Raw genomic sequence first — 27735 nt, 5'->3', positions numbered from 1 at the left:
ATGGCACCCAAGAAAGTGGCTGCTGCACCTGCTGAAGAGAAAGTATCTGCTGAAGAGAAAGTGGCTGATGCCCCTGCTGCAGGTGAGGAGACTTGGAGAGGGGCTTGATTCCTGTGGGATTATATGTTGAGGCCCAGTTCACATGTAGTTGATTTAATACATTTTTTTTTGTGTGGAGTCTATGCTGAAAATCCACTGGGCGATGGGTATCTGGGCTGTGTAATACTACTCCTCACCTGTAGAGGCTGCTGTAGCAGATCCCAGCTTAGTGCCTGTACCAGTCCCCTGGTTGTGGTGGCTCAGCTTCATGGGGTGGTCTATGATGGGGCAACCTTTAAATAACTGGACTGTCCCAGTCTCCTAAATTGACCAAGATTAGACACTGTGCTGCACTTGTCCACAGGTGGTCTAGTATTGCATCTCGGCTCTTGAGGTGCATGGTGCTGAGATGCAATGCTCCACTCAACCTGTGGACAAGTGTGACGCTGCAGCCATGACTAGTGTATAACCCCTTTTAATTAAACTATCTGCAGTGAAAACCAAAGTAAAACCCAAAGTGACAAAGCTAACCACCACTGGCAACCCCTCAACACTTTCCATGGTGGTGGAGGTTCTAAAGAAGAACTCTGAGCGGAAGGGGACGTCGGTACAAGCCATCCGCAGTCGTATCCTGGCCACACACCCCACCGTAGACCCCGTGAGGCTCAAGTCCCTGCTGAGATCTGCTCTGAACAAAGGGATTGAGAAGGGTATCCTCATCAGGCCGCTGAACTCCATCGCAACAGGGGCCACTGGCCGATTCAAGGTAAGCAAGCTGATGTTGGAAGGACCCCTGCAAATCTGAAGTTTTACTGGTCTATTGCTGTGAAATTGGGGGATGATGGGGGTTATACTTTACTTGACAGCTAGCAAAACCTGGACCAAAGTCAAAAGCTGGAGAGGGTGACAAAATGTCTGAGAATGTGGATCCCAATGAGCAACCAAAAGAGAAAACCAAGGAAAAGGCCAAGAAGGTGGTTAAGAAGGTCCCCAAGAAACTGAAGGTGGAGAAAGAGGAGACTAAAGGTACCTGAGTACTGTGCCCCCAGTATAACATCCCTGATACTATAGGGGGTAATGTGGTGGTGGGCTTCCATAGGTCATGGGGCATTGATCTGGATATTAAGGCCACCATTAGTCTGACTACAAATCTGACTTTCTTTCAAGGAGATGAGGTGAAGGCGACTAAGAAGGAAAAGATGCCTGAGGTGAGGAACCTGTAGTGCAATGTGATTGCTGTGCATGTACGTCCAGCCAGGACCTCCAATTAGTGGCTGGTGCAAATCTACAACTCCCAGCCTGCTCCACACTGGGGGGTTGTAGTCTTGCAATGGTTGGAGGTCAGATCTTGGGTGCCATGGGGTGCAACATGGTTACTGGAAACCAAGATGACTAGCTGGTCTATGTCCAAGTGAAGCCTAATGTTGATCCAGCTGGAAGCCCAAGAGGAGGGGGTGAAGCATCTGTAGAGGGTCGTTGTTATATTTAATTGGAGGCGGTAGATCCAAAGAATCAGTAAGATTACATTGACAATTAAAGGGATTTCCAGGACTAGCTAACATGGTGGCTTCCAGACACGGCACCACCCTCTCCACACGTTGCGTTCTTACAGCTCACCTCCATTAAAGTAAATGAGCTGAGCTGCAGTACCAAACATGACCTGTGGGCAGAGGTGGAGCTGTTGTAAAAAAAAAAAGCCATGGTCAATGACTTGTATTCTTTTCCTTTAAGGCCAAGGCAAAGGCCGCTGCCAGTAAACCGAAGAAAGATGCTGCAGAGAAGACTGACAAGGCCCCAGCGCCCCCCAAGAAGCCAAAGTCCAAAACGCCAGCTGCAGAGGAAGGCACGAAACCCAAAAAGGAACCGGCCAAGAAGAAGGCAGAGCCCTCCAAGGCAAAGGACTCAGAGGAGAAACCGGCAGCTAAAGATGGCAAGAAGGGGAAGAAGTGACAGCGGGAGGCCAGAGGGGCTTTTATCTTGTGTAAATGTGACTTTAAATTCAGAATAAAGCTTTAATATAAGGTGAGGTTGTCCTGGTGCCTCTCTGGCAGTCTGGGCACGTGTCCTGGCACTGCCTGCTGCCAGAACTGTGCTTAACTTGCAGGTGTCATACATCATTTGTGAATGCAGCTTTTGCTGTGACTGGAGTATATGGCTGGTGTTCTGTTACTTTCTGCAGAAAGCTTCACTGCTGGTTCAGTCTCTGCACCGGCCAGACCCAGGAGTGATGTGGGTGCTGCTGGGAAAAGGGACTGCAGCTTTGGGAGTAGAAATGTAATAAAGTATCAGACTTTAAATATTTTATTACAAAGAACACAATGTCACCATAGACTTTAATACATAAAGGGATCTGGCTTTATATACATCTACATACAGTGTGCATAATCGCCTCGCTGCGTGGGCCCCTGCCACCAGAGGCATTAAAGGGTTAAAGTCTGAATTTCAGACCCTGATCTACTGCTGCCCAGTTACTCTGTGGAGGGTGGTGGTTGTTGTCTGGACGGATTATCCCAGCGCCATACTTGAGATTGTTGGTCTGTGTTCTCCAGACTGGGGTAACAATAGGTAGTGCCATTCTCTGCATGGAAGTGTCCCACAATGCATTGCAGGTGACATTGGTGGCACTTGTTTAAAGCTTGAAGGGTGCAGACTTCTTGTGCCTCCTCTGCTCGGTGGGTAGACCCTAAACAAGTCTGTGCAGTGTGGAGAGGCAGTCTACTGTATTCATCAGTGCATACATCGCTGCTGTCCTTGAAGGTGGTCCCCAAGGCAGGAAGTCAGATGGTGCTGGGCAACTGGAACTTGCAGAATCCACGAGAGGATGGAGTCTGTCTGTGGCACTTGATCAGGTGCAGAGACACTGGAGGTTTTACCACTTGTGTATACATCACTTAACCACAAGCAAATGGGACAGGTGACCATTGATTGCTTCACCCACAGAACCAGCGACATTACTGGACACCGTAATGTTATGGCATTCCTGACACCCTCAAGTTCAAGGTTGTCAACCTAGAACATTATCACAGACCCCCTTCACTCCCCTAGACCACAAGGGAACCCTTCTGCTCCTAGACCACTGAATTGGCAAGTAACCCTTCTACTCCACTAGACCACCAGGGAATTTTGAGACTAGGGGCAAAAATGGCGCGTAGTGGGCCCTGCCTTGTTTTATTTAATAAAACTAGCTCTGGGCGCTGACTACAGGATGACCACGTCCTCTCCCCTTCATTGATCTATTGCATCATTATTGGTTCAGTCCCATGTGATGGCTGCAGGTCCATGGTGCGCGATCAATCTGCTCAGCAGATCTTCACCGCATTCAACATATGGCTGTTATATATTAGTGATATGTTTTTGTGATGGCATCCTGGATTGAGCAGCCATATTTAAAGGGCTAGGCTGGAAGTTAGCAGATAAATCCTCAAACCTTGCAAAGGGTAGCCACCAATGGTTGGATATTCTGCTCAAGAGAAAAGGGCATGGAAGCTTCCAAATTCATCTGGCCAACCACAACTACATTTCCAATGATGCAAAAGAAGTCCTACAGCATCACCAGGCTTAGCAGCCCCCCCCCCCTCCCCTGGAATGGATTTGAGTGTACAGTGACAAGCGCCACATGTTTCTTTCCAAGGGTTAAATGGTGTCACTAGATCCTGGAGATCACTACACTCCCTGTAAGTATGCTGAGATCTAGGACTATAAGGCACTCGCAGAGTGATGGGTGTGTATGAGACCCAAAGTCAGTTACGGACCCGTAACTCCAGTGGTTGTGCCCTTGCAGCTTTGATGGGTTTCGAAGACCTTGTTGAAGAGGACAATGGAAGAGTCTTTCCGAGAAGGGAAGTGACATGCCCCATGGGCCTACAGTAAGGGGTTAAATATTTTGGGACTGGCACAATGAGTATGTCCAGAGCATAACCCAAAGAACCCAACACTTCTTGGTCAGCTCATGGCCGATAATGTCCTTAAGTGTCCAAGTCTTGAAATTTCCTCAAGTAGATGTGGTGGGCGATGACTTCTAACCCTCTTGAGCCTGCTGTCTGTAGAGTCCAGTGCACACCTTGAGGGTCATTGATATCTGCCATCTTGGAGGTGGCGAGTAGTGCCATGATTGGAAGCTCCACCAACACCAATTCTGCAACAAGACCTTGGCCTTCAGAAGAAGCTGGGGATTCATCCCGACCCTTCTACGCGTCACTGCTGCACGTGTAGATATCGTCCTCCATCAGGACAATCAGTTGCTCAAACTTGTGCTGCAGTTGGCCTCGTCGGGTGATGGGATTTGTTTCCAGGGCATTGACGATCTGCGGGGCAAGAAAGTAAAGACAGGTCACGGCCTGGTAACAGTAGAGTGTTACGGCGCGTTTTTTGGCGCTGCTTACCTGTGAGCGGTATTTCTTGGCATACTTGTAGATTTCGGCCAGCGCCACATTGGTGTTGAACTTGTTCTGGTATTTCTATGGAAAACGGGAAGAAGATGTAGGAAATGTGGATGATGCCATCTCATGGCAGGGCCTAGGTGTCTCATGCTCCTCTCATGGAGCCGTCACTTACCCGCGACTCCTCGGCCAGGTGGGCGTTCATCTCCTGCTCGCTCAGGGGGCTCATCTCCTTGATCTGACGGTAATATTTCTGCACAATCTTCCTGTATTCGGGAATCTCCTTGGCGTAGAGCAGTTTGTTGGTGGGTGAATCCTTGGATAGATTCAGAAGACATACATTTTAGTGGAGACTATGACGGAAGGGGGAGGGGGGGGTTACCCACAAATGTGATGCCCCCATAGACTATATGCTATGAAGTTCTCCTTTAAACAGCAGCACTATCATCCTTTTGGGGGGGGGGGGGGGACACAGACTCGCTGACACCCCCCTCCTCCCTGCGCTCTCACGAGGTCTCCTGTGTGTGGTCTCTTGTACTGTTAGTCTGCAGTCTTTTGATGTCCCCCCCCCCAGAGGCGCTATCCTGCAAGTATTTATCTTTGTAGGTCGCTGAACCCTGGTCACCGAAAACATTCCCAGCTGTGCAGCGACCTCCGGAGGCCAAACCCACAGTGCAGGCAGAAAACACCCGCGGGTAACGGGGAGCCTGTCACATGTGGCCGTCGTCTTTGCTGAACTGTAAATAAAGTTTGGGCTCTGGGTTGCGCCTGCACCACCATGACACCTGTGTGCAGGGAAAGCATCTCACAAAGCAACTGCATCAGAGTGCAGACACTTGGACGCAGCTTTGGATGTGAGCGGAGTATAAGAGAGGACAGCACTAGATAGTGAAAGCAAAAGTGCTAAACTTTCTGTGCAGACTTCACTTCTACAGTGAAGTTCAAATGTAATGAACCCCTAGTCGTATATTACAACCCCCGATATACGTGACTGGTCTCCATATAAAGTCTCGAATAAAGCCCCATCTTGCTAATACACCTTACCATTATAGCTCTTTTCATCCCCCCCCCCCCTTCTTTTTTCTAGTACAATCTAATATTTTTTAATGGAAACCATCAGCAAGCTGATGTTGGCAGATCTGTTGCAATCAGAAATACAGTGTATATATATATATATATATATATATATATATATATTAATCCGGCTGGAGGTTCCTTGTGTTAATAAGTGTCAGATATTGATGAGCTGGGCCATTTTTGGCCTCCCTAGAGTTCTATGTAATTGGAATCTAATTTAAACCATTCCTAGGACTATCCTACTTGCTGACGGTTTCCATATCGCAACAGATTAAAAATAAGCAGCATAGGAGTTGATGAATGTCTATTGGATATAGTCGTCTGAGGTCTGTGACTGGCATCGAAGGGACCAGTGTTCCCTCTAAGCCTTGGCAGCTGCTGAGCGGGGTCGGCTCAGAGCTGGGCACAGCGCCATCAAAGGTGGGCGCTAGGAAAACCTAAGATAAGTGTCACATCAAAGAGCATACAGTGTAACCCCTGCACAATGCCGTACAATACAGTATAGTTCATGCACCATGCTGTACAATATACAATATAACCCCAAAACCATGCAATATGATGTACATTATAATCCCTACACCATGCCGTACAATATACAGTATAGTTCATGAAGAAAAGAGAGAAAATCCAGCTCTTGATAGCAGGGAATACTTTATTCACAGCGGTATTAAAACTTCCACATATGCAGGGCAGTCAAATCTATGCATTTCGGACATTTACATGCTGGTCCTTAATCATGATAATGAACAGTATAGGTTCATATACCATGCTGCACAATATACAGTATAATCCATACACCATGACGTATAATATACATTATAATTCATACACCATGCCGTACAATATACACAATAATCCCCCAGTGTAGGTGGTATACTGTATATTGCACGGCATGGTATCTGAACTATACTGTATATTGTACGGCATAGTGTATGAGCTATACTGTATATTGTACTGTGTATGAACTATACTGTATATTGTACGGCATGGCGTATGTACTATACTGTATATTGTACGGCATGGCGTATGTACTATACTGTATATTGTACGGCACTGTGTATGAACTATACTGTATATTGTACGGCATGGCGTATGTACTATACTGTATATTGTACGGCACTGTGTATGAACTATACTGTATATTGTATGGCACAATGTATGAACTATACTGTATATTGTACGGCATGGTGTATGGATTGTACAGTATATTGTACAGCATGGTACAGGGATTATAATGTACAGTATACTGTACAGCAAATGACAATATAACCCCTATGCCATGCTGTACAATAAACAGTATAACCCCTACACAGTGTTCCTACACTGCACCTCTCTGTATATATTTCATTATTTTGCCCCTCTCTCCATCTCTGTATATATTCCATGATAATGAAGGATTTGCTGCCAGTGGGCCTGCCCTCATATGGCCGGCGTGGGCTCCCTTTTCTGAATTCAAGTGCGGCGTGCCCCCCCCCCCCCTCCCTATGAAGCCAGTGTATGTGCATACATAAATAAATAAAAATACCTACTCTGCTCCACTCATCTGTCAGAACAATCCCGTCATACCCTCTCCGGCGCCGCGCCATTCAGTCATCCCGCGTGATCCTGCGAGACCTGTGACCTCAGTGTCGGGTCTCGCACTGTCACAGCTGGTGGCGCAGCACCGGAGAGGGTATGGGTAGGTGGGTATGGGTTACTTAATGTGCGCACTGGGCCGGTAGCGCAGCCGGCCAATTGCACAGAGAGGCCCCGAGCCCCTTACATAAAGTCCGGGCAGCAGCAGTGAGCGGGCCAGCAGAGGTCCTGAGCGGAGGCATAAAGGAAGCTGCGCGGCCGCGCGCCCGCGCAGCTTACAGGGAACACTGGAAGGGACACATGTGAAAAGCAGTAGATGCGGGTTTGGGGCGCTCATAGGAAAGAAATGAGCCGATCCGTTCTACCCCTGAGACGTTATAGGCTTAGTAAGAAAATCTACAAGACACTCGGCGCTGTCCACGCGCGATGCCGTCTCACCTTGCCCAGCTGCATGTCGGAGATGGAGCAGGCGTCGATGAAGGCTTGGGCGATGACCGACAGGCAGGCGTCCATGTGGTCGGACTTCTCCATGTCAAACACAAATTCTGGATTTTTCAGGATATTCACCCAGAAGCGCAGGGGGAGACTGGAGGGAAGAGAAGTAGAACGGTGGGATGGCGTCATCCTGAACTTGCCCTCCTCACACGGTTGCAGCGCTCATCACAGTGTATCTGTCTTTTAGGCTAGGGCCACACCAAGACTGTATCTCAGGTTATGGCTGAGAACGTGGTGGCGGTACGCAACAACGTCACATCTAATTGCAGACAAATCACATGCGTTTTTTGGCTGCACGACTCGTATGCCACTTTAACCTTTCCATGCGGCCCTAGCCTAAATGTGTTGTCCACCTGTGTCAGCCAGACATGGTCAAAGCAGCTCGTAAATGAGAAGGTTTCCACTCACTGGCAGCAAGCAGAGATATTGACTGTGGAAAATCTCTTTGCAATGGGTCTGTCTATAGACCTGGATGCTGCCATTTGCTTCTCACCTGTTGGTCTTCCATATGTGCAGGGTGTCTGGGTCGGAGATCCCCCTCTTCTCTGCCTGCTCCTCGAGGAAGTCAAAGAAGTATTTGATAGCCAGGGGCGGCCGGTCGTCGTGGATGCTGAGGATGGCTCGGAAGAGGTCGTCCAGGAATTTCTGCAAGGTTCCCTGAAAAGCAGTAGTAATGTAGAAGATGACCCCCAAAGAACCCAGACCATCAGCCAGCGCGGGGGCAGAGGACTACGATACACCCTATAGATGAGTCAGGAAGCCCCATTCCACAATGGTCGCCATCTTTAATAATGGCGTGTCAGGGCAGGACACAATCCTGACATTCGACTGTCCGCGGCTGACGTAAGTCGGTGCTAATGCCAGGGACAGGTTCTCCTACCTTTGTGGACAGCAGGCGGGTGAGATAGATTTCGGGCAGGACCTTCTTCCTGTGACTCTGCCGGTGAGATTTCCTATTTTCTAGAATGTCGTCAGTCGGGAGAACCTGGAATGTGAGCGGTCATGAAGAACATTGCAGCATAGATATATATCAGGGTCAGTATCGCTGTGAACATGGTGCCTTTATTTTTAAAGAGGTTCTCCACCCCTGATTATGATAGATAAATATATAAAATACATGATTTGGACACTGCCCATCCTCCCGCCATGGGGACGCATCATGGTAATCTGACAGACTGGTTGCTAGGAACAAATCCACTTAAAAGACTGGTTGCTAGGGACAACTCAATTCAAAACACTGGTTGCTAGGAACATCTCAATTGAAAAGACTGGTCGCTATGGACAACACCACTGAACAGACTGGTTGCTAGGGGAAACTCCATTAAAAAGAGTGGTTGCTATGGGCAACTCCATTGAAAAGACTGGTTGTTAGGGAAAACTCTACTGAACAGACTGGTTGCTAGGGGCAACTCCATTGAAAAGAGTGGTTGCTATGGGTAACTCCATTGAAAAGACTGGTTGTTAGGGAAAACTCTACTGAAAAGACTGGTTGCTAGGCAGTGTATCCCTAGCAACCATTCTCACGTGACCATTCAGCTGTATTGGCAACAGAGAAGTGGGAAACAACCCCCTCCCCCCCCCACCCCGATACCCAGGGTCCATTTATAAAAAAAAACAACAAGGCCCTAGAAAACAAGCAGAGTAGAGGCCCAGCCGCCATTTTTGTCACTTTTACTCCTAATTTCAGAATCATTGATGGCCAAGGGTAATGAAAGGCAAAAGCAGGGAAGAGGTTGATTTTGCATTTTCTGGTGGTAGGTGGTAAATTCAGACTGCTCCTGTGGGGGTCTCATTCTCAGGAGCCCCGGGCAGTTGCCCATTTTGCCATCCTATACCACCCTCCTAACGCCCCTCAGTCACCCATGAGGGGGTCCCCCTATTTCTTATGTGCCCAACTGTGAACAAGGAGGATGAGGCCTACCTGAACTGGAGCCTCTTCCCTCTATGGACCCCAAAGTGGCCGCGGGGCCCTTCTTTGTGGTGAAACGCCCTTGTCGCCATCAGGTCTGCAATGGTGGCCATGTTTTTTAAGAAATTTCGCTGTGAAACAGACCTCCGAGGGGCAGGGCTTATACAAATGTGCCTGAAAGCAGCCATTTTGGGGAGGTTTTGTGGACTTTCCATTGAATGGGGACTGAAATGTGGGAGGTGTAATATTTACGGAAGTCGCCCGGTGGTCCCCCCCATAGAGACGTTATGAGGCGATGTAACCCGATGTGTGGGACAACTCTTAATATATATCAGAGAGTAGTGTGGAGGCGCTGCTGTAACCTGGCATTCCTGCGCTGACCCTGAATTCCTGCGCCCTTGCCGGAGATGGCGGAGTGCGGGCTGCTTCCAATTACACAGCGCTGTGTCTGATCGCCGTCTGCTTCACTTTACTTTCTATAAATATACATTTATCCGCTGCCCCCCCCCCCCCCCCCCTCACTAGCGGCACAATGCAGCTCTAGGCGCTACCCTTTATGTGCTGCCATTGGTTTGGCTGTGCCAATCAGCACCCAGCTGCAGTGCACTGTGGGGGTTGTAGTGTTTTTTTCACCTACCTACGCTGCACTACCTACATCAGCCTGTCTCAGGGTAAATTCACAAGCAGCAGATTTATTGCAGAATTATGCACAGAGGTCCCTTTTCTCACGGGTTTTGCAGAAATCACGGCCATTTAGATGAATTGAACCGATTTTTCATGGTGGGAATTTTCCTGCCACATGTGAACACACCCCAACAATGACAATTCTCTGGATGCAAATGTGCAGACACTGGAGCAGCAGACAGAGATCAGCTTCTACAATCTCTGCTTGACGCAGCTCTGGATGTGACTGGAGTATAACACTACAATGCAGCGCAGCAGAGCGCGCTCTGTGCACACGACCCAACCACCGACTACTTACCAAATGAAAATACTTGTCTGTGTCCAAGTCTTTCACTGCAAGAAAATAAAGGATATACCTAATTGGACAATCACTCCCATCATTGCAGATGCATAGTAGTCTATGGCCTTTAAAGGGGTTTCCACATTTAGGATCTGCAGACTGCTGATGATCTGACTACTGGCACCCCCACCGGTCAGCATCCATTGCTGTGCCAATGGTGCCACCAAATGAGACGGTCCAATCTTGCATGGCCGCCCGACACAGCTGCAGGGCTCATCACAGTGTGACACCGCTATATATGGGTCACATGGACATATTAGAGGCTCCGAAATGTGAACAATGGCACCTCTATTCACTGACAGCAAGCGGAGATCTTAAAATAGTGAGAAACTGACACCCAAATCTATTAGAAATTTGCAGAACCTTCCGTTATACAATGTAACGCTCTATTATGTGTGGTTTTCAGTCTCACCTCGCCCCAGGGTGTTATCATCGCGTTGATCTTTCAGACTCATCGCCAGCGATGCGCCGTCACATACCTGACACGTTACGAAAAAAAACTAAATGAATATTATATACAAGTGACTGTAATAAGAGTATAAACACCGGGAGGTTCCTATAAGCGGTGGGCAGGTCCTCGGGGGACTGGGGTCTACATGTATATGATACTGGGGAGTATTAGATTATAGGAGGGGGCTGATTGGACAGGGATGCGGAATATACTGGCGCTGAGGTCACATGGGCATCGGTTCGCGGTCAAAGTGACATCTAAGTTCCCAGGTACCTTATAGTGCGACAGAGTGTTCAGTTTCTTCCTCCCGTCCTCCATGATGGACGAGTCATCGAGGTCTCGGAGGATGTAGCCCCTCGAACTGAAGGCAAACCATTCTGTGGGAAGAAGGAAAGATGTGAAGAGCTGCACAAGTCATACACACGCGTGTTACACGGGTATTAGCAAACCGTGCACAATATGTCAGTAAGATACAGTCTATAAAACGCGTGGGCATCACCAGCTCCATTAGACACAGGTCATAAAACGCGTGGGTGTAAAAAATGTGACTGTGGGATCCATGTTGGGTCATCCAGACACATGCAGCTCATGCCCAGCAGACGTGGTGTCCACCGGTGTATGATGTCACCTCCAGGTTTACCTAGGTCCACGTCTTCCACTTGGGGCCACTGTGAGTAGGGCAGGTTCTTGCAGAAAGCTTCCAGTATCTTTTCCTTGCACTGGCTGACGGTGTCCGTGTCCAGCACGCGTACAGGCAACGAGTCCATGCCGCAGCCCTGGAAGGAGACGTTGATGTTCTGCCAAGAGAGGTCATGAGAGGGGCTTAGTCGCCGACCAGTGATAAAGAGCAAAACATACATGTTAATTCCCATCGGGGTGGGAGATATTAGCAGCCACCAGACAACAGGAATCAGAGGAGGACTGGACTATCCCCCCAGAAAACGGAGACTCAACAACCTCTATAGCAAAATTTCCATTTGTTCAGACTTCAGAGGTAGTGTCTGTCTGCAACCTTTTTAGGAACAAGGAACAGAATAGTGAGTGCAGCTCTGGAGTATAATACAGGATGTAACTCAGGATCAGTACAGGATAAGTAATGTATGTACACAGTGACTGCACCGGCAGAATAGTGAGTGCAGCTCTGGAGTATAATACAGGATGTAACTCAGGATCAGTACAGGATAAGTAATGTATGTACACAGTGACTGCACCGGCAGAATAGTGAGTGCAGCTCTGGAGTATAATACAGGATGTAACTCAGGATCAGTACAGGATAAGTAATGTAATGTATGTACACAGTGACTGCACCGGCAGAATAGTGAGTGCAGCTCTGGAGTATAATACAGGATGTAACTCAGGATCAGTACAGGATAAGTAATGTATGTACATAGTGACTGCACCAGCAGAATAGTGAGTGCAGCTCTGGGGTATAATACAGGATGTAACTCAGGATCAGTACAGGATAAGTAATGTATGTACACAGTGACTGCACCGGCAGAATAGTGAGTGCAGCTCTGGAGTATAATACAGGATGTAACTCAGGATCAGTACAGGATAAGTAATGTAATGTATGTACACAGTGACTGCACCGGCAGAATAGTGAGTGCAGCTCTGGAGTATAATACAGGATGTAACTCAGGATCAGTACAGGATAAGTAATGTAATGTATGTACACAGTGACTGCACCGGCAGAATAGTGAGTGCAGCTCTGGAGTATAATACAGGATGTAACTCAGGATCAGTACAGGATAAGTAATGTATGTACACAGTGACTGCACCGGCAGAATAGTGAGTGCAGCTCTGGAGTATAATACAGGATGTAACTCAGGATAAGTAATGTAATGTATGTACACAGTGACTGCACCGGCAGAATAGTGAGTGCAGCTCTGGAGTACAATACAGGATGTAACTCAGGATCAGTACAGAATAAGTAATGTAATGTATGTACACAGTGACTGCACTGGCAGAATAGTGAGTGCAGCTCTGGGATATAATACAGGCTGTAAGTCAGGATCAGTACAGGATAAGTAATGTATGTACACAGTGACTCCACCAGCAGAATAGTGAGTGCAGCTCTGGAGTATAATACAGGATGTAACTCAGGATCAGTACAGGATAAGTAATGTATGTACACAGTGACTGCACCAGCAGAATAGTGAGTGCAGCTCTGGAGTATAATACAGTGATTTCCCGCTGTATGGAGATTAATCCTATTGTGACCTGGTGTTTAGAGTTGAATATATGTTTTGCCGAAGCTGCCTTAATTATACTTTTCGTGCCTTTCATTCTAGAGATGACATGTTGCAGTTTTACTTCCCGTTTTATAATGTCTTGTGAGTTTCGTTTATTTCCTTGCTATTATGTAACATTCCTGTGTAATGACGTCTTAATGAGATAACTCGATTATCGTATCATCTGAATGGCTGGAACCTGATAGAGACACTCCGCTGATATCATCAGCTGTGACATCGCAAGAGGTCAGCAGAGGGGAGCCAGCGTCCCTTACAGATAACATTCCTCCACTCCGTTCTGGTCGATGTTTCCGGTTACATTGAATCGCAGTAACAATCCACAATCCTCATCCCCTTATATCATGTCTGCTGTTCGGGGTCTCAGAGATCTGGGCGCAGCCGTGTGTGACCCATAATCACAGCCACAATGTGACTTATCGCTGACCGGCGGTTTATGGAAATTGCAGTTTTTGTATTAAATTCACCGTGTTCAGCCTTTTCTCATGATATCAGTTTCTTAACCTCTGGGCCAGAATAATTCACTGCCTTATAATATATTCTGCAAATCTCTGTCATACATTAGATTTCGATTCCTCGTCCTTTTTAACATCTCTGCTTGCTGTCGGTGAATGAGAATGCTGAAAACCTGTCCAGATCTACGGTAATACTTCTCACAGCAGAGGGTCTGCTACAATTGTATCCGGTCTTAGACATTCCTCAAACCATCAGCACAAATCTCTCTCCTGTCCTGATAGTTTGTTACAATGTTTTAGTGCAGGTAACATGTATCAGGCCAGAGTCCAGGCTCTTTATATCACAGAGGATTGTCTAGGCTGGAAACAACTGTAACAAACCCTCAGCAGTGATAGTATCAGACTCACCTTAACCATCGCCGCTTGCTGTCAGTGAAGGAGAATGCTCCCAGCAGTCCTGATAGATACAATGTATCAGTCTGGGGCATTGTATAGACTGAATACAACTGTAACATAACCTCAGCAATGATGGTATCAGATATTAGTATGTTGTCATTCACTTACAGCAAGCAGAAATATTTTAAAAAGTGAGGAATTTAAGCACAAGGTCTATTAGAAAGCTGCGGTGCTTTTCGGACCTCTCCTGAGTGACGCTCTGCCGGGAGCTTCTCTCCCCTCCCTGGAAAGTCTACATAGGAAATGAATGGCCTTCCCTTCTGTCTGTACCTCGCTCCCCGCGAGGTAGGAGCCATAAATCACAGCTCTCCTGGGGGACGAGAGCCTCCATCATCCATCCTGCAGCAGCGGATGGGGCCGTGGGTGAAATCTTTCCTCTGTCTGGGATATTTCAGGGAATGTTAGAAGAGACGGCTCGAAAAACAATGGATTAGTTCCGTCATATATCAAAAGCTTCAAATCGGTTTATAAAAACATGAAATATTTTTGCGCTCATTTTTCATTCTGTCACTCTGTGTGTACTCAAGGGGAAGCCACGCCCACTCCGATGACGTCACTTTTTGCAAGGTTTGGGCTCATGCACACGATCCTGTTTTTTTGTCCGCATCTTGTCCGCATTTGGCGGACCCATTCACAGTCACTGTGTGCTATGCCCATTCTGCGGCTCCGCAAAAAAAAAGAAAAAAACTGAACAAGAATAGGACTATTCTATAGATGTTACGTTCTGCGAGATGCACGCGGCCGGTATCCGTGTTTTGTGGACGGACTGCAAAAATGACTAAGGCCATGAGCCCTTTGTCATAGGAGATCCAGAGCGCCAGACCAAGCTCTCCTATAGGGTCCCCAATTTTCTAGGGGGCCCCTTCTCTCCTATGTATAACCCTGGCTGCACATTCTCCTGCATGAAGACAACAGCTGCGTCTCTTCCTATGGGAGCACATGTCACTCAGGAAGCAGCCGGCCATCACTTAACAGGTTAATCCCACCTAACCTAACAGCTGTGTGGGCCATACCCTGCCCTGCGGGGGGCGCTACTTACCATGGGCTTGGCCTCAATGTTCTCTCGCAGCAGCCATTCCTCATTCAGCGTGTATCTGGCCTTCCCTGTGATGGCGTCAATGGATCCCTTGTTGATTTGCTGTTTTATGGCGCAGAGCAGCAAGAAAAACGGCTCCCCCACCGTCTCCTGCGGAAAGACAAGCGGATTAATCCCACGGGGCGTGCGTAATTCTGCAATGATACAGCAGCGCTCAATGCATAACTAAGCAGATTTGTTATTCGGACACTTGGGTGGGGGGGAAGGACAGCCTAAATGACTGCCACCCAACTTTCCCAGGAACAGATAAGCAAGCTGAATACAATTGTCGCCCCACAGACAGACAAGGGAGAGTCAAGATTTTAAATTTGTTGGCGATTCATGATTTGGGAAGATAGGATAGGTCACCAATATGAGATCGTCGGGGGTCAGACTCCTGGTACCCTCGACGATCAGCTCTACAAAGAGGTCAGTGAGTCCTGCGTCCTCTTCCAGTGACGTCACGTTCAAGTGAATGGGGCTAAGCTGTAATACCATGCACTGCCACTATACTATGTATGGCGCTGTGCTCGGTGATCTGTGAAGAGGCCACAGCTTCCTCAAGCAGCTGATCGTTGGGGGTGCCAGAAGTCGGACCCTCACCGACCTCATATTGATGAGCTATCCTGAGCAGATGGCCATCAATATGAAAATCCCAGAAAACTCCTTTAAACGTGTCAGCAGGATCAACCCCAATACACCAGCCATAACCTGGCAGGGGTCATCCTGCTGATTAAAATGATACCTGTCTGGTGTATCAGTTGTGGCTTTCCAGAGAAAAAAGACATCTGTTCTTTAGGCAAATGAGGACCTCGGTGCACCAAGCGGCAGGGCCTAGCCCCCCAGTGCACTTCAGCTTTCTAGTGCTGGCCCCACCACCTCTGTGAATTTTTTTCTCTGGAACGCCACAACCAATTTTCCCGAGACAGATGTCCTTTTAAACAGCAGGGTCAACCCTACCAGACAATGTGCCTGGTGTAATAGGGTAGATCCTGCTGACATGCGCCCTTTAAATGTATATCGGCGCTGGGAACCTATAATGTTACCAGCCTGGATGCAGATGTCAGGCCGCTGAGCATCATACAACAGTACAATGGGTTGTAGTAATATATCCACGCTGGGGGCTGGGTGGTGACTGGAGGCGACGGCTGCACAGACGGGGATAATCCCACAGACCCTTCCCCAAAGTTTTGAAAACTAATATTCTAATACAGGACGTCTGGGTGCAATGGATGGAAGAGTGCAGACAGGCCGTGCAGTCCCCCTCTGCCATCCCCCCCATCATCCTCTCCGGTCCACAGGATCACAGAGGTAATTATATTAGGATTTGTTTGCACAGTCCAACTGACTGGAACTAATCAATTCCAGGCCGCTCCCTCATGCTTATTAGTGGGGGGCTTCACTATCATAATACGACCTGCAACCTTTCACCTCAACGCCAGGGAGGCAGCAGCGAGGGAGATGGAAATATAGGATGTAAAAAATGCTGCTGAAAATTAATGAATTTTTTTTGTTCCTCCTAGAAAGTATCTGATGTATCATCCTGAAAGCTCAGGTCCGTCAGAGTCCATGGTGACATACGAAGTACACACAGCAGATCAGCGGTCGTTGGGACCTCCGTACCCTCAGGCAGCTGTACATGCAGATGGACATCCAGTTGGTCAGCATCTTCTCCACCACCGATTCTGTCCGGCGCAGCATCAGTTTGGGGTTTTTGGAAGCCGAGGAGTCTATGAGGTCGACCAGCAGATCCTTCATAATACTTGTGTAGTACTCCAGCTTCCCGTGGAGGGCGATGGTGAGCAGAGAGGCCAAATTACATCTGGAAAAGGTAGAAATGATGGAGATGAAGCGTCAGAGGAGCTTGGACATGGGGCGAACGTACAGACGGGCAACTCGTGAGAATTGCAGGTGTTGCTTGGTAAAGGCGGTGCGTTTACCGCCATTTTTGTACCTTCTTTTATTAATAAAATGACGCTCCCTATTTATAAAATGTCACATATGTACGTCCCACCGATAACCTACCACACTGCCATCAGTCCACCATCAGGCTATAACATTACTTTAAGACCTTCCCTACTTGATAGGTTGTGCTACTGCCATAAGCTCGACCCCTCCTCAATAGGCCATACCACACCCTAAGAACCCGCCACTCAACAACAGTAACACCCCCATAAGCACCACCTCTGCTTATCTGACAGTAACACCATCATAAGTCCAACCCCTGCTTATTTTGGAGTAATAACACCATGGGTCCCACCCCTGCTCACCTGACAGTAACACCATCATAAGCCCCACCCCTGCTTATCTTGGAGTACCACCACCATAGGTCCCACCCCGGCTCACCTGACAGTAACACCATCATAAGCCCCTACTCACCCGGCAGTAACACTACAATGGGTCCGACCCCTACTCACTCAACAGTAACACTGTCATTAGCTCCACCCCTGCTCACCCACTAGTAATACCACCATAAGCCCCACCCCTGCTCACCTGGTAGTAACACCACCATAAGCCCCACCCCTGCTCACCTGGTAGTAACACCATCATAAGCCCCACCCCTGCTCGTCCAGGAGCAACATCACCATAAGCCACACCCCTGCTCATCCAGGAATAATATCTCCATAAGCCCCACCCCTGCTCATCCAGGAGTAAGATTACCATAAGCCCCACCACTGCTTATCCAGGAATAACATCACCATAAGCCCCACCCCTGCTTACCTGGTAGTAACACCATCATAAGCCGCACCCCTGCTCGTCCAGGAGTAGGATTACCATAAGCCCCACCCCTGCTTATCCAGGAATAACATCACCATAAGCCCCACCCCTGCTCAGCAGACTATCTCACTTATGTCTCAACTCTAAATATTTCATTTAAATGTAATAAATGAGTCCAAGTAGCAAAACCTTTTAAAAAACCCTGTAAGGATAAAGAATTCATGGGAAAGTGCTGAATATGCAGGAAATGATCTATGTGAGATCTCAGAGACAATTTTCACTTGCAGATTTTTTCCTTCTACAAAACACGTCGCGGCCTCAGGCGAAAGTAATCAAAGGACGATAATGTATTTTCATAATCTCCTTCTGTTGGGAATACACAATGTGAAATACGGCCGCTACCTGTCTCGCACGGCAAAGTCCTTCTGCGCCTCGACCGCATGGATAAAAGTGATCAGGAAGTGGCGGTTGCTGAGCAGGGTGGACAACGTCGCGATTCCTTCCTCCATGTTTGTGCGGCAATTCTCTGGAACCTGCCAGGGGGACAACAGTGATAAATTGTTGCAAGAAAAATATATTTACTGCTTGCTGTCATTGAATGGTAGTGATGAGCGGCCGGGGCAATATTCAACTTCGCCATATTTAGCGAATATTTTGCAGAATATTCATCATATATTCGCAAATTCGAGAATTCGCTATTATTTTCTTGATTGCGAAAATCGGCAATGTAATATTCGCGTAAAGCGCGCGCAATACAGGCGTGGGTCACTTTTGCTACATTTTCCAAGCTGCTAGAAGTTTCCTGAGACTGGAGCAAATGGTTGGCACGGCAGAACATTAAAAATGGCTTTGTATACAGATAGAGGGCTCCAATAATTGCGCTAATCAGCAATTAATGATGCGCATATTTGTCGCAATACATGAAAATTCAAATTTTATCAGGTCTGACTACATATTACTGATTGGTGCACTATGTTTTGTTGTAACATCACAGCACTATGTCTGTAGCATGTATGTATGGACAGCAGAGAAACAGTAATCCCTATCACACTACCTAACACCCTGCACTGGAACCTATCAGCTACACTATATCGGCGCTAAAAGGGAATCTGTCAGCAGGATCAACCTCATGAAACCAGCTGAATAAAAACATATCTGTCTTCCGTCAATCTGTTACTATGTTTAGGAGAAATACATTTTAGTTTTAGTTTTAGATGCAAATTAAAGCTTAAGTGCACAGAGGGCAGGGCCACAGTCATTCTGTGCACCTTGGCTCCCTCCCTGGACACTTGAATTGACAGGGTGAAACAGGAGTCAAAGTGGTGGGGGGAGTGTCCAGGGAAGCAGAAAGGAGGAGCCAAGGTGCACAGAGGGGCTAGGGTCCGCCCTCAGTGCATGTAAGCCCTAATTTGCATATTGTTTATACATGTATTTCTCCTAAATGCAGCAACAGATCGAGGAAAGAAATGGTTTTGATATGCAGGATCAACCCTAAAGGGGTATTCTGGTTATATCAAGTTATCCCCTATCCTATCCCAGTGGTAGAACCTCAACCGATCACGAGAACAGGGGCCCCTAACCCTGTGGAGCCCCCCCTGAAATGAAAGGAGCGGGTGGTCTGGAGTGTGCACGGCTGCTCCAGTAATTTCTATGGGAGTTCTGGATCACTCGGCTTAACTTGATATAACTGGAATACCCCTTTAAAGATGGTTCAATGAGGTTGATCCTGCTGACCGATGCCTTAAGATATTGGGAGGGATGGATGACACCAACAAGCAATCGCATTTGAGTCTTTTGGGCTTTTTTCCACTGCTTTTATAACATGCTTTCGTCCCGGCCCCGCTAAATAATTTGTGATTTCCTGCAGGATGATAAATCGATTCTCAGTGAAATAAAGATATCAAGAAAAAGGGATCACAAGACGTAAGAGGATACAGTAAAGACGTTATAAAAAAGAAAAGAACTCGTCCTCGTTGCCCGCGTACTGAAAGGTGACCATTGTGTCAGTGTCTGATCTAGTCCCAGATGGAAAAACGCAGGGCCGTCAGATCTAGTCCCCGATGGAAAAACGCAGGGCCGTCAGATCTAGTCCCCGATGGAAAAATGCAGGGCCGCCTGATCTAGTCCCCGATGGAAAAACGCAGGGCCGCCTGATCTAGTCCCCGATGGAAAAACGCAGGGCCGTCAGATCTAGTCCCCGATGGAAAAACGCAGGGCCGCCTGATCTAGTCCCCGATGGAAAAACGCAGGGCCGCCTGATCTAGTCCCCGATGGAAAAACGCAGGGCCGTCAGATCTAGTCCCCGAAGGAAAAACGCAGGGCCGCCTGATCTAGTCCCCGATGGAAAAACGCAGGGCCGCCTGATCTAGTCCCGATGGAAAAATGCAGGGACGTCAGATCTAGTCCTCGATGGAAAAACGCAGGGCCGTCAGATCTAGTCCCCGATGGAAAAACGCAGGGCCGTCTGATCTAGTCCCCGATGGAAAAACGCAGGGCCGTCAGATCTAGTCCCCGATGGAAAAACACAGGGCCGCCTGATCTAGTCCCCGATGGAATAACGCAGGGCCATCTGATCTAGTCCCCAATGGAATAACGCAGGGCCGTCAGATCTAGTCCCCGATGGAAAAACGCAGGGCCGTCAGATCTAGTCCCCGATGGAAAAACACAGGGCCGCCTGATCTAGTCCCCGATGGAATAACGCAGGGCCATCTGATCTAGTCCCCGATGGAATAACGCAGGGCCGTCAGATCTAGTCCCCGATGGAAAAACGCAGGGCCGTCTGATCTAGTCCCCGATGGAAAAACACAGGGCCGCCTGATCTAGTCCCCGATGGAATAACGCAGGGCCATCTGATCTAGTCCCCGATGGAATAACGCAGGGCCATCTGATCTAGTCCCCGATGGAAAAACGCAGGGCCGCCTGATCTAGTCCCTGATGGAATAACGCAGGGCCATCTGATCTAGTCCCCGATGGAAAAACGCAGGGCCGTCAGATCTAGTCCCCGATGGAAAAACGCAGGGCCGTCAGATCTAGTCCCCGATGGAATAACGCAGGGCCATCTGATCTAGTCCCCGATGGAAAAACGCAGGGCCGTCAGATCTAGTCCCCGATGGAAAAACGCAGGGCCGTCAGATCTAGTCCCCGATGGAATAACGCAGCGCTGACAAGACATTGAGAAAAGGCCTTATTTCTCTCAGGTGCAGTGTCGTTATGGCGACATTGGGGAGATTTATCAAAACTGTCTTAGTTGCCCATAGCAACCAATCACATTCTCGGAAACCCCCGTTCTGAATGTATAGGACCCCCTGCAGTGTCTGCCTGGTTTGATCTTTTTTTCTGGACCAAAACCAACAGTCCGGGGTGGGGGATCTGAACAGGAAGTGGGGGCCTCCTCATGAATCATAGGGGCACTTCATTAACTAATAATTCTGGACCGCCTCAGGTTTCTGGATCGGCAGCGGCCGCTGAATCCTCGTTGGTCAAGATGTTTTTTTAAAAAAAAGACTTTTGGGAACAAAATTATGGATGGAAGAGGTGGGTAAAGATGGGGAAGACTGGTAGAGGAAAGGAACATAGAAATGAACGAAATTGAGATCATGGGCAGGAACCTAAATGAGAGTGGGGGAGAGTTGGGGGGCAAAGACAGGGTGGAATCATAGGCAGGATGGAGGAGGGAACATAGGCAGGATGGGGGAGAGTTGGGGGGCAAAGACAGGGTGGAATCATAGGCAGGATGGAGGAGGGAACATAGGCAGGATGGGGGAGAGAACATAGGCAGGATGGGGGAGGGAACATAGGCAGGATGGGGGAGGGAACATAGGCAGGATGGGGGAGGGAACATAGGCAGGATGGGGGAGGGAACATAGGCAGGATGGGGGAGGGAACATAGGCAGGGTGAGGGAGGGAACATAGGCAGGATGGGGGAGGGAACATAGGCAGGATGGGGGAGAGAACATAGGCAGGATGGGGGAGGGAACATAGGCAGGATGGGGGAGGGAACATAGGCAGGATGGGGGAGGGAACATAGGCAGGATGGGGGAGGGAACATAGGCAGGATGTGGAGAGAACATAGGCAGGATGTGGAGAGAACATAGGCAGGATGGGGGAGAGAACATAGGCAGGATGAGGGAGAGAACATAGGCAGGATGAGGGAGAGAACATAGGCAAGATGTGGAGAGAACATAGGCAGGATGTGGAGAGAACATAGGCAGGATGAGGGAGGGAACATTGGAAGGATGGGGAGAGAACATAGGCAGGATGGGGAGAGAACATAGGCAGGATGTGGAGAGAACATAGGCAGGATGAGAGAGGGAACATTGGAAGGATGGGGAGAGAACATAGGCAGGATGAGGGAGGGAAGATTGAAAGGATGGGGAGAGAACATAGGCAGGATGGGGAGAGAACATAGGCAGGATGTGGAGAGAACATAGGCAGGATGAGAGAGGAAACATTGGAAGGATGGGGAGAGAACATAGGCAGGATGAGGGAGGGAACATTGGAAGGATGGGGAGAGAACATACGCAGGATGGGGGAGGGAACATTGGAAGGATGGGGAGAGAACATTGGAAGGATGGGGAGGGAACATAGGCAGGATGTGGAGAGAACATAGGCATGATGGGGGAGGGAACATTGGAAGGATGGGGAGAGAACATAGGCAGGATGGGGAAAGAACATAGGCAGGATGGGGAGAGAACATAGGCATGATGGGGGAGAGAACATAGGCAGGATGAGGGAGAGAACATAGGCAGGATGATGGAGGGAACATAGGCAGGATGTGGAGAGAACATAGGCAGGATGTGGAGAGAACATAGGCAGGATGAGGGAGGGAACATTGGAAGGATGGGGAGAGAACATAGGCAGGATGGAAAGAGAACATAGGCAGTATGGGGGAGGGAACATAGGCAGGATGGGGGAGAGAACATAGGCAGGATGGAAAGAGAACATAGGCAGTATGGGGGAGGGAACATAGGCAGGATGGGGAGAGAACATATGCAGGATGGGGGAGGGAACATTGGAAGGATGGGGGACAGAACATAGGCAGGATGTGGAGAGAACATAGGCAGGATGGGGCGAGATAGGCAAGATGGGAAGGTAACATAGGCAGAATGGGGAGAGAACATATGCAAGATGGGGAGGAAACATAGGCAGGATGGGGAGAGAACACAGGCAGGATGGGGGAGGTACAAGTGAGATATTGAGACATAGTTTGAAGCTTCAGAAGGCTAAACATTCACCTGGTGCCCCCAGATTGCACTTGCCACTAATAGCACTGCTGCTCTCTTATGTGACATAAGGACCTATGGACCCCACATTTGCCGCCTCAGGATCCCCTGTATCTACATCACTGTACAGGGATCGGGAGAAAAGGCAGGAGCATGGTGGGAAGAGTCCTGATAACATGGAGAAGCACAGGAGGCGGGGCTGTGACACCCCCTATTGTGGCTGCACTGCTAATATATGACAGTATACAATGAAAGAAATAAGAAACAGAATGTAAGTTTGAATATATCCTATAAACGTGAGAGCGCCAGAATCGAGAGCCATGGAAAACCCCAACACGGGTGGAAACAGATGGGAATTTCCACTGATTCTCATGATTCTTTGGGGAATTTTTGGTGACATGACGCAGAACCAGACAAATGGGGATGGGGGGGGAGACTCACCTTCCATTCTGAGCACAGTAAAGGGTGCGTCTCCGGGACCTGTATCCCCAGCTGGTTGTTGAAGTTTTTGGGGGGTAGGATGTAACATTCTTCGTAGATGGAGGAACACTGTGAAAAGACGGAATATAAGAAATATGTCTCAATGTCATCACTTTCCCAAGATGTCCTGCCACTTGGACCTCCAGTGATCCATTGTGATCAGTGGAAGAACCTGGCAGCAACTGTGTAATTTTCCTGCAGCGCCACCACAGGTGAAATAAAGCATTACATGTCTGAAAGTGAAATCAATGGGCAGTCTGTGTAATGCAGGACATGATGGGTCCTCCAGAGTGGGAGACACTCACCATTCTAAAGGATATATATGAGGACCCTCAATGAGTGGCCCTTTAATTGATGATCTTTGCCCTGGTTTTCTATAAACCTGCCCCAATCAGAGTCCAGATGTCCACAGAATGGGAAGTTGGGACACAGAGTTTCAGAACATGATACTTTATTTATGACATGCGCTTTCCTTCCTTATTTCCCTCCTTGAAATAAAGATGTCATCTCTTCAACATTAGGACGTGTGGCGCCCAGACCTCTTCTCGCTTCCTCTTCTGTATTTGCAGTTTCATATACCCCCCTCCATGAACTCTCCTAGCGATATGAAGCCCCCGCCTCACCCCTGGCCTGCATCCAAACCCCTGCAATACATACTAGCTACACAAGAAATACAAAGTATCACTTCTGCCTCTTGTGTAACTAAGTATCATCCTGAATGTAAAGTTTTTAAAGGGCTTCTGTCAGCCCACTAAACCGTTTTTTTTTTTTGTTTACTAATAATCCCTACACTGCGAGCTCCCTATACATAAGTTAAATAATCATTTTGGTTCAGTAGAATTTTATAAAAAGCTATTTTTAAAATATGTAAATTACCTTGCTACCAGCAAGTAGGGGGCGGTTACTTGCTGGTAGCAGCCGCATCCTCCGATCCTAATGACGCCCCCTCCGTTGTGTGATTGACAGGGCCAGGGAACGGAATCGTTCTCTGCTGGCCCTGCCTGTTTACAATCAAAATCCGGCGCCTGCGCCGCGGCCGTACCTATCTTCAATGTGCGCAGGCGCACTGAGAGGCGGCCGCTCCATCCTCAATGCGCCTGCGCCGGGTGTAGATGTGACGTCATCGGCGCAGGCGCATTGAGGATGGAGCGCCGAGCGAGCGGCCACCTCTCAGTGCGCCTGCGCACATTGAAGATAGGTACGGCCGCGGCGCAGGCGCCGGATTTTGATTGTAAACAGGCAGGGCCAGCAGAGAACGATTCCGTTCCCTGCCCCTGTCACTCACACAGCGGAGGGGGCGTCATTAGGATCGGAGGATGCGGCTGCTACCAGCAAGTAGCCGCCCTTCTTGCTGGTAGCAAGGTAATTTACATATTATAAAAATAGCTTTTTAACTAAATCTACTGAACCAAAATGAATATTTAGCTTATGTATAGGGAGCTCGCAGTGTAGGGATTATTAGTAAACAAAAACAAAAAAAACGGTTTAGTGGGCTGACAGAAGCCCTTTAACCCTAAACCTAATTCTAGCGATCTTCTCACTATTCTTGGTATGGTTGTGTGTACTCTATAAGCGCTCATGCACACCTGCGGTGCGGTATCCTGCAGAGGAACAGTTTGCCGAAGTTCACCGGATCTGGCCTAGATGGATATTGCTGGGGCCCATTGACTATAAAGGGATCTAGATGGTTTCCAGCATGAGGGCCAGGTCTCAGCCGGAAAAAAAACAGTGCATGCCCCAGTTATCACCCGGCTGAAACCCATCGCTCATGGCAGAAACTGGCTGCATCCCTCCCGGATCCCATAGAGTCAGGGGGTCCAGCAGTGCACGGCCCTATTTGACTATGCAGAATACGGTGAACTCTGGCAGGCTGGTCCTCTGCCGGGATACTGCAGGTCTGTAAGTGGCACTATTGCTGTTACCAGCCATTTAGGGACAGGGAAAGCCTCTCAAAAGCACCTGCAAATAGAGTCGGACAACAAGACAGCTGAATACAATCTATTGCTCCCCGTTATCAGCCATTTGTAGGGCTTGTTCTACTGACTTCCAGAAACAGCGCCACTCTTGACCATGGGTTGTGTCTGGTATTGCAGCTTGGCTCCACTGAAGTGAATAGGGCTCAAATGCAATACCACAAACAGCCTATGGACAGATGTGGCGCTATTTTAGGGAGAAAAAAAGCCATGTTTGTTTACTGATGAACAACTCCTTTAAAGCTAGTGGCAAGTGCATTGTGGGATAGGTCAACAATCTAGTGGTCCCAGTTATCAGCCACATCAAGCTATAGGGCAGGTTTTTTTTAATGCTGCCTTACCTTTGGAAAGAAAGTTCGAGTCACAAAATGTTTGTACTCCAGGAATGGGATTCCCTGGCTGCGGTTTAACTCCTTGGTCAGGTCTGTCATGTCAGTCTGCAATTCTGCAAATCCTACAAAGAGAGCGGAAACCTCATTAATCCGGATATGAGGGACGGAGCTAAAACTGGGGGCGAAAATGAATATTTGATATTTTTGTATGATATAGATTGTATACAGCCTGATATAGGGTAGTGCACCAGATATGGCATTTGGCCTGGAGCTCCACACTCTGCCGCTGCTTGCACCCACCTCACCATAATTGCAATTACAGTAAAGCAAAGTTCTGTACATTCATTGGTGACACTGCTGCAAAAAAAAGGCATCTCCTTTCTTTACCTTTCCGGATCTCCTCCCGTATCTGGGACTCCATTTCCTCCATCTGCACCAGAGTTTTCTGCCAATAGCGCTCAGCCCTGCGGCTCTTGGTGCAGAAAACAAAGAGGGCTATAAGAAGAGAAGAGATCGGTCATAGAAGTGACCCCCAAAAATTATCCAATGGGTGGGTGGGCTGGTAAGTAGACAGTGCACAACGTACCCACTACACAGAGTAGCAACAATACGATGAAGACGACTATGGAGATGATGATCGGCATCTCTATCCCGGCCAGGTGCAGCATGGTGATGGTCTGGTTAAGTTTACCCACTTGTATCTACATAATGCAAAAAATAAATAAATAAGTAAATATATTTTCATAAACACATTACATATATATATATATGAAGTGATGCTGCCGGCAACTGAAAGTGACACTCGTATCAGTCAGGCTGAATGTGACTACACACTCGTTCCAACAAAACCTGACAACACTTTTCACTGGGAAATGTGTCACTTTCATCGCTGCAAAAATACAAATATTTACAAAAATAGTGTCAGCAGAACAATCTGCATATAGCAATAATCTCTGCACGATAGCTTGTATATATCGAAGAGACAGTTCGTCAGAAGAACAGAAAAGAAAACAGATCCTGTAAAAACAAAAAAAACGGAACGTGCACATGAATGTTTTTTTTCCCCGTTTACTTTCCGTTTTTTTGCGAACTATTCATTTTCATGGCTCTGCAAAAAAAATTTTATGTACTCCGTATGCCTTCCGTTTCCGTATTTCCGTTTTTCCATTCCGTTTAAAGATAAAACATGTCCTATTAGGACTGTTCTGTTAGGGGCCAGCTGTTCCGTTCCGCAAAAAACAGAATGCACACGGATGTCACCTGTATTTTTTGCGGATCCGTTTTTTGCGGACCACAAAATACTGAAAAACCCATACGGTCGTGTGCAAGAGGCCTCAGTCATCTGCATAACAAACTGCAAATAACAATAATTTGCATAATAATGTTCATATAGCAATACTGTATAATAATTTGCATATAAAGGTAATACTCATGACATTAATCTGCATAATAATCAGCAAATTGCAATAATCTGCATAATAATGTCCATATAGCAATACTGTATGTATATAATCATAATGGTAATATGGATATGACAGTAATCCTCATAATAATTTGCATATAGCAATAATTTGAATAATCTCTATATAACAATACTGTAGAATAATCTGCACATAGTGATACTTTGCTTCTTAATCTGCAAATATCTGTAATTTTCATGTATCAATAATCTGCAATCACAACACAATGGTATGAATATCACTATTTTATAAAGTGAAGGATACAGGGTTAGAGGTGACACCATTAGGCTACTTTCATACGCGGTTGTATTATCGTGACGGAAGTGTTTTTGCTGATCCAAGATGGAGCCAGCAAAAACGCTAGTG

General features: G+C 47.8%; 2 protein-coding genes across 3 annotated transcripts in view; one reads left to right on the top strand and one right to left on the bottom strand.

Annotated features, from left to right (window-relative positions):
• LOC122944221 (protein B4) lies at positions 1-1989 on the top strand. The gene is made up of 5 exons (XM_044302448.1): positions 1-82; positions 534-805; positions 906-1065; positions 1111-1247; positions 1771-1989. Exons 1-5 carry the CDS (start codon positions 1-3, stop codon positions 1987-1989), a joined length of 870 nt encoding a protein of 289 aa, XP_044158383.1.
• A 335-nt stretch (positions 1990-2324) lies between these two features.
• PLXND1 (plexin D1) overlaps positions 2325-27735 on the bottom strand; it is an 85390-nt gene continuing 59979 nt past the window's right edge. For both annotated transcript variants that reach the window (XM_044300387.1, XM_044300386.1), the window contains exons 20-36: positions 26496-26610; positions 26297-26404; positions 25919-26031; positions 23566-23673; positions 18305-18435; positions 16808-17006; positions 15149-15295; positions 11590-11746; positions 11223-11326; positions 10911-10977; positions 10457-10491; positions 8446-8550; positions 8059-8222; positions 7509-7656; positions 4594-4734; positions 4422-4496; positions 2325-4343 (exon numbers count right to left, since the gene is read on the bottom strand). In XM_044300387.1, the coding sequence (XP_044156322.1) occupies positions 4227-4343; positions 4422-4496; positions 4594-4734; positions 7509-7656; positions 8059-8222; positions 8446-8550; positions 10457-10491; positions 10911-10977; positions 11223-11326; positions 11590-11746; positions 15149-15295; positions 16808-17006; positions 18305-18435; positions 23566-23673; positions 25919-26031; positions 26297-26404; positions 26496-26610 (2034 nt within the window). In that variant the 3' untranslated portion in view covers positions 2325-4226. The remainder of the gene's footprint in view (positions 4344-4421; positions 4497-4593; positions 4735-7508; positions 7657-8058; positions 8223-8445; positions 8551-10456; positions 10492-10910; positions 10978-11222; positions 11327-11589; positions 11747-15148; positions 15296-16807; positions 17007-18304; positions 18436-23565; positions 23674-25918; positions 26032-26296; positions 26405-26495; positions 26611-27735) is intronic.

This window comes from Bufo gargarizans, chromosome 7 (genome assembly GCF_014858855.1).
Source record: "Bufo gargarizans isolate SCDJY-AF-19 chromosome 7, ASM1485885v1, whole genome shotgun sequence".
NCBI lineage: Eukaryota > Metazoa > Chordata > Amphibia > Anura > Bufonidae > Bufo > Bufo gargarizans.
This window is presented reverse-complemented; position numbering and strand designations above follow the sequence as displayed.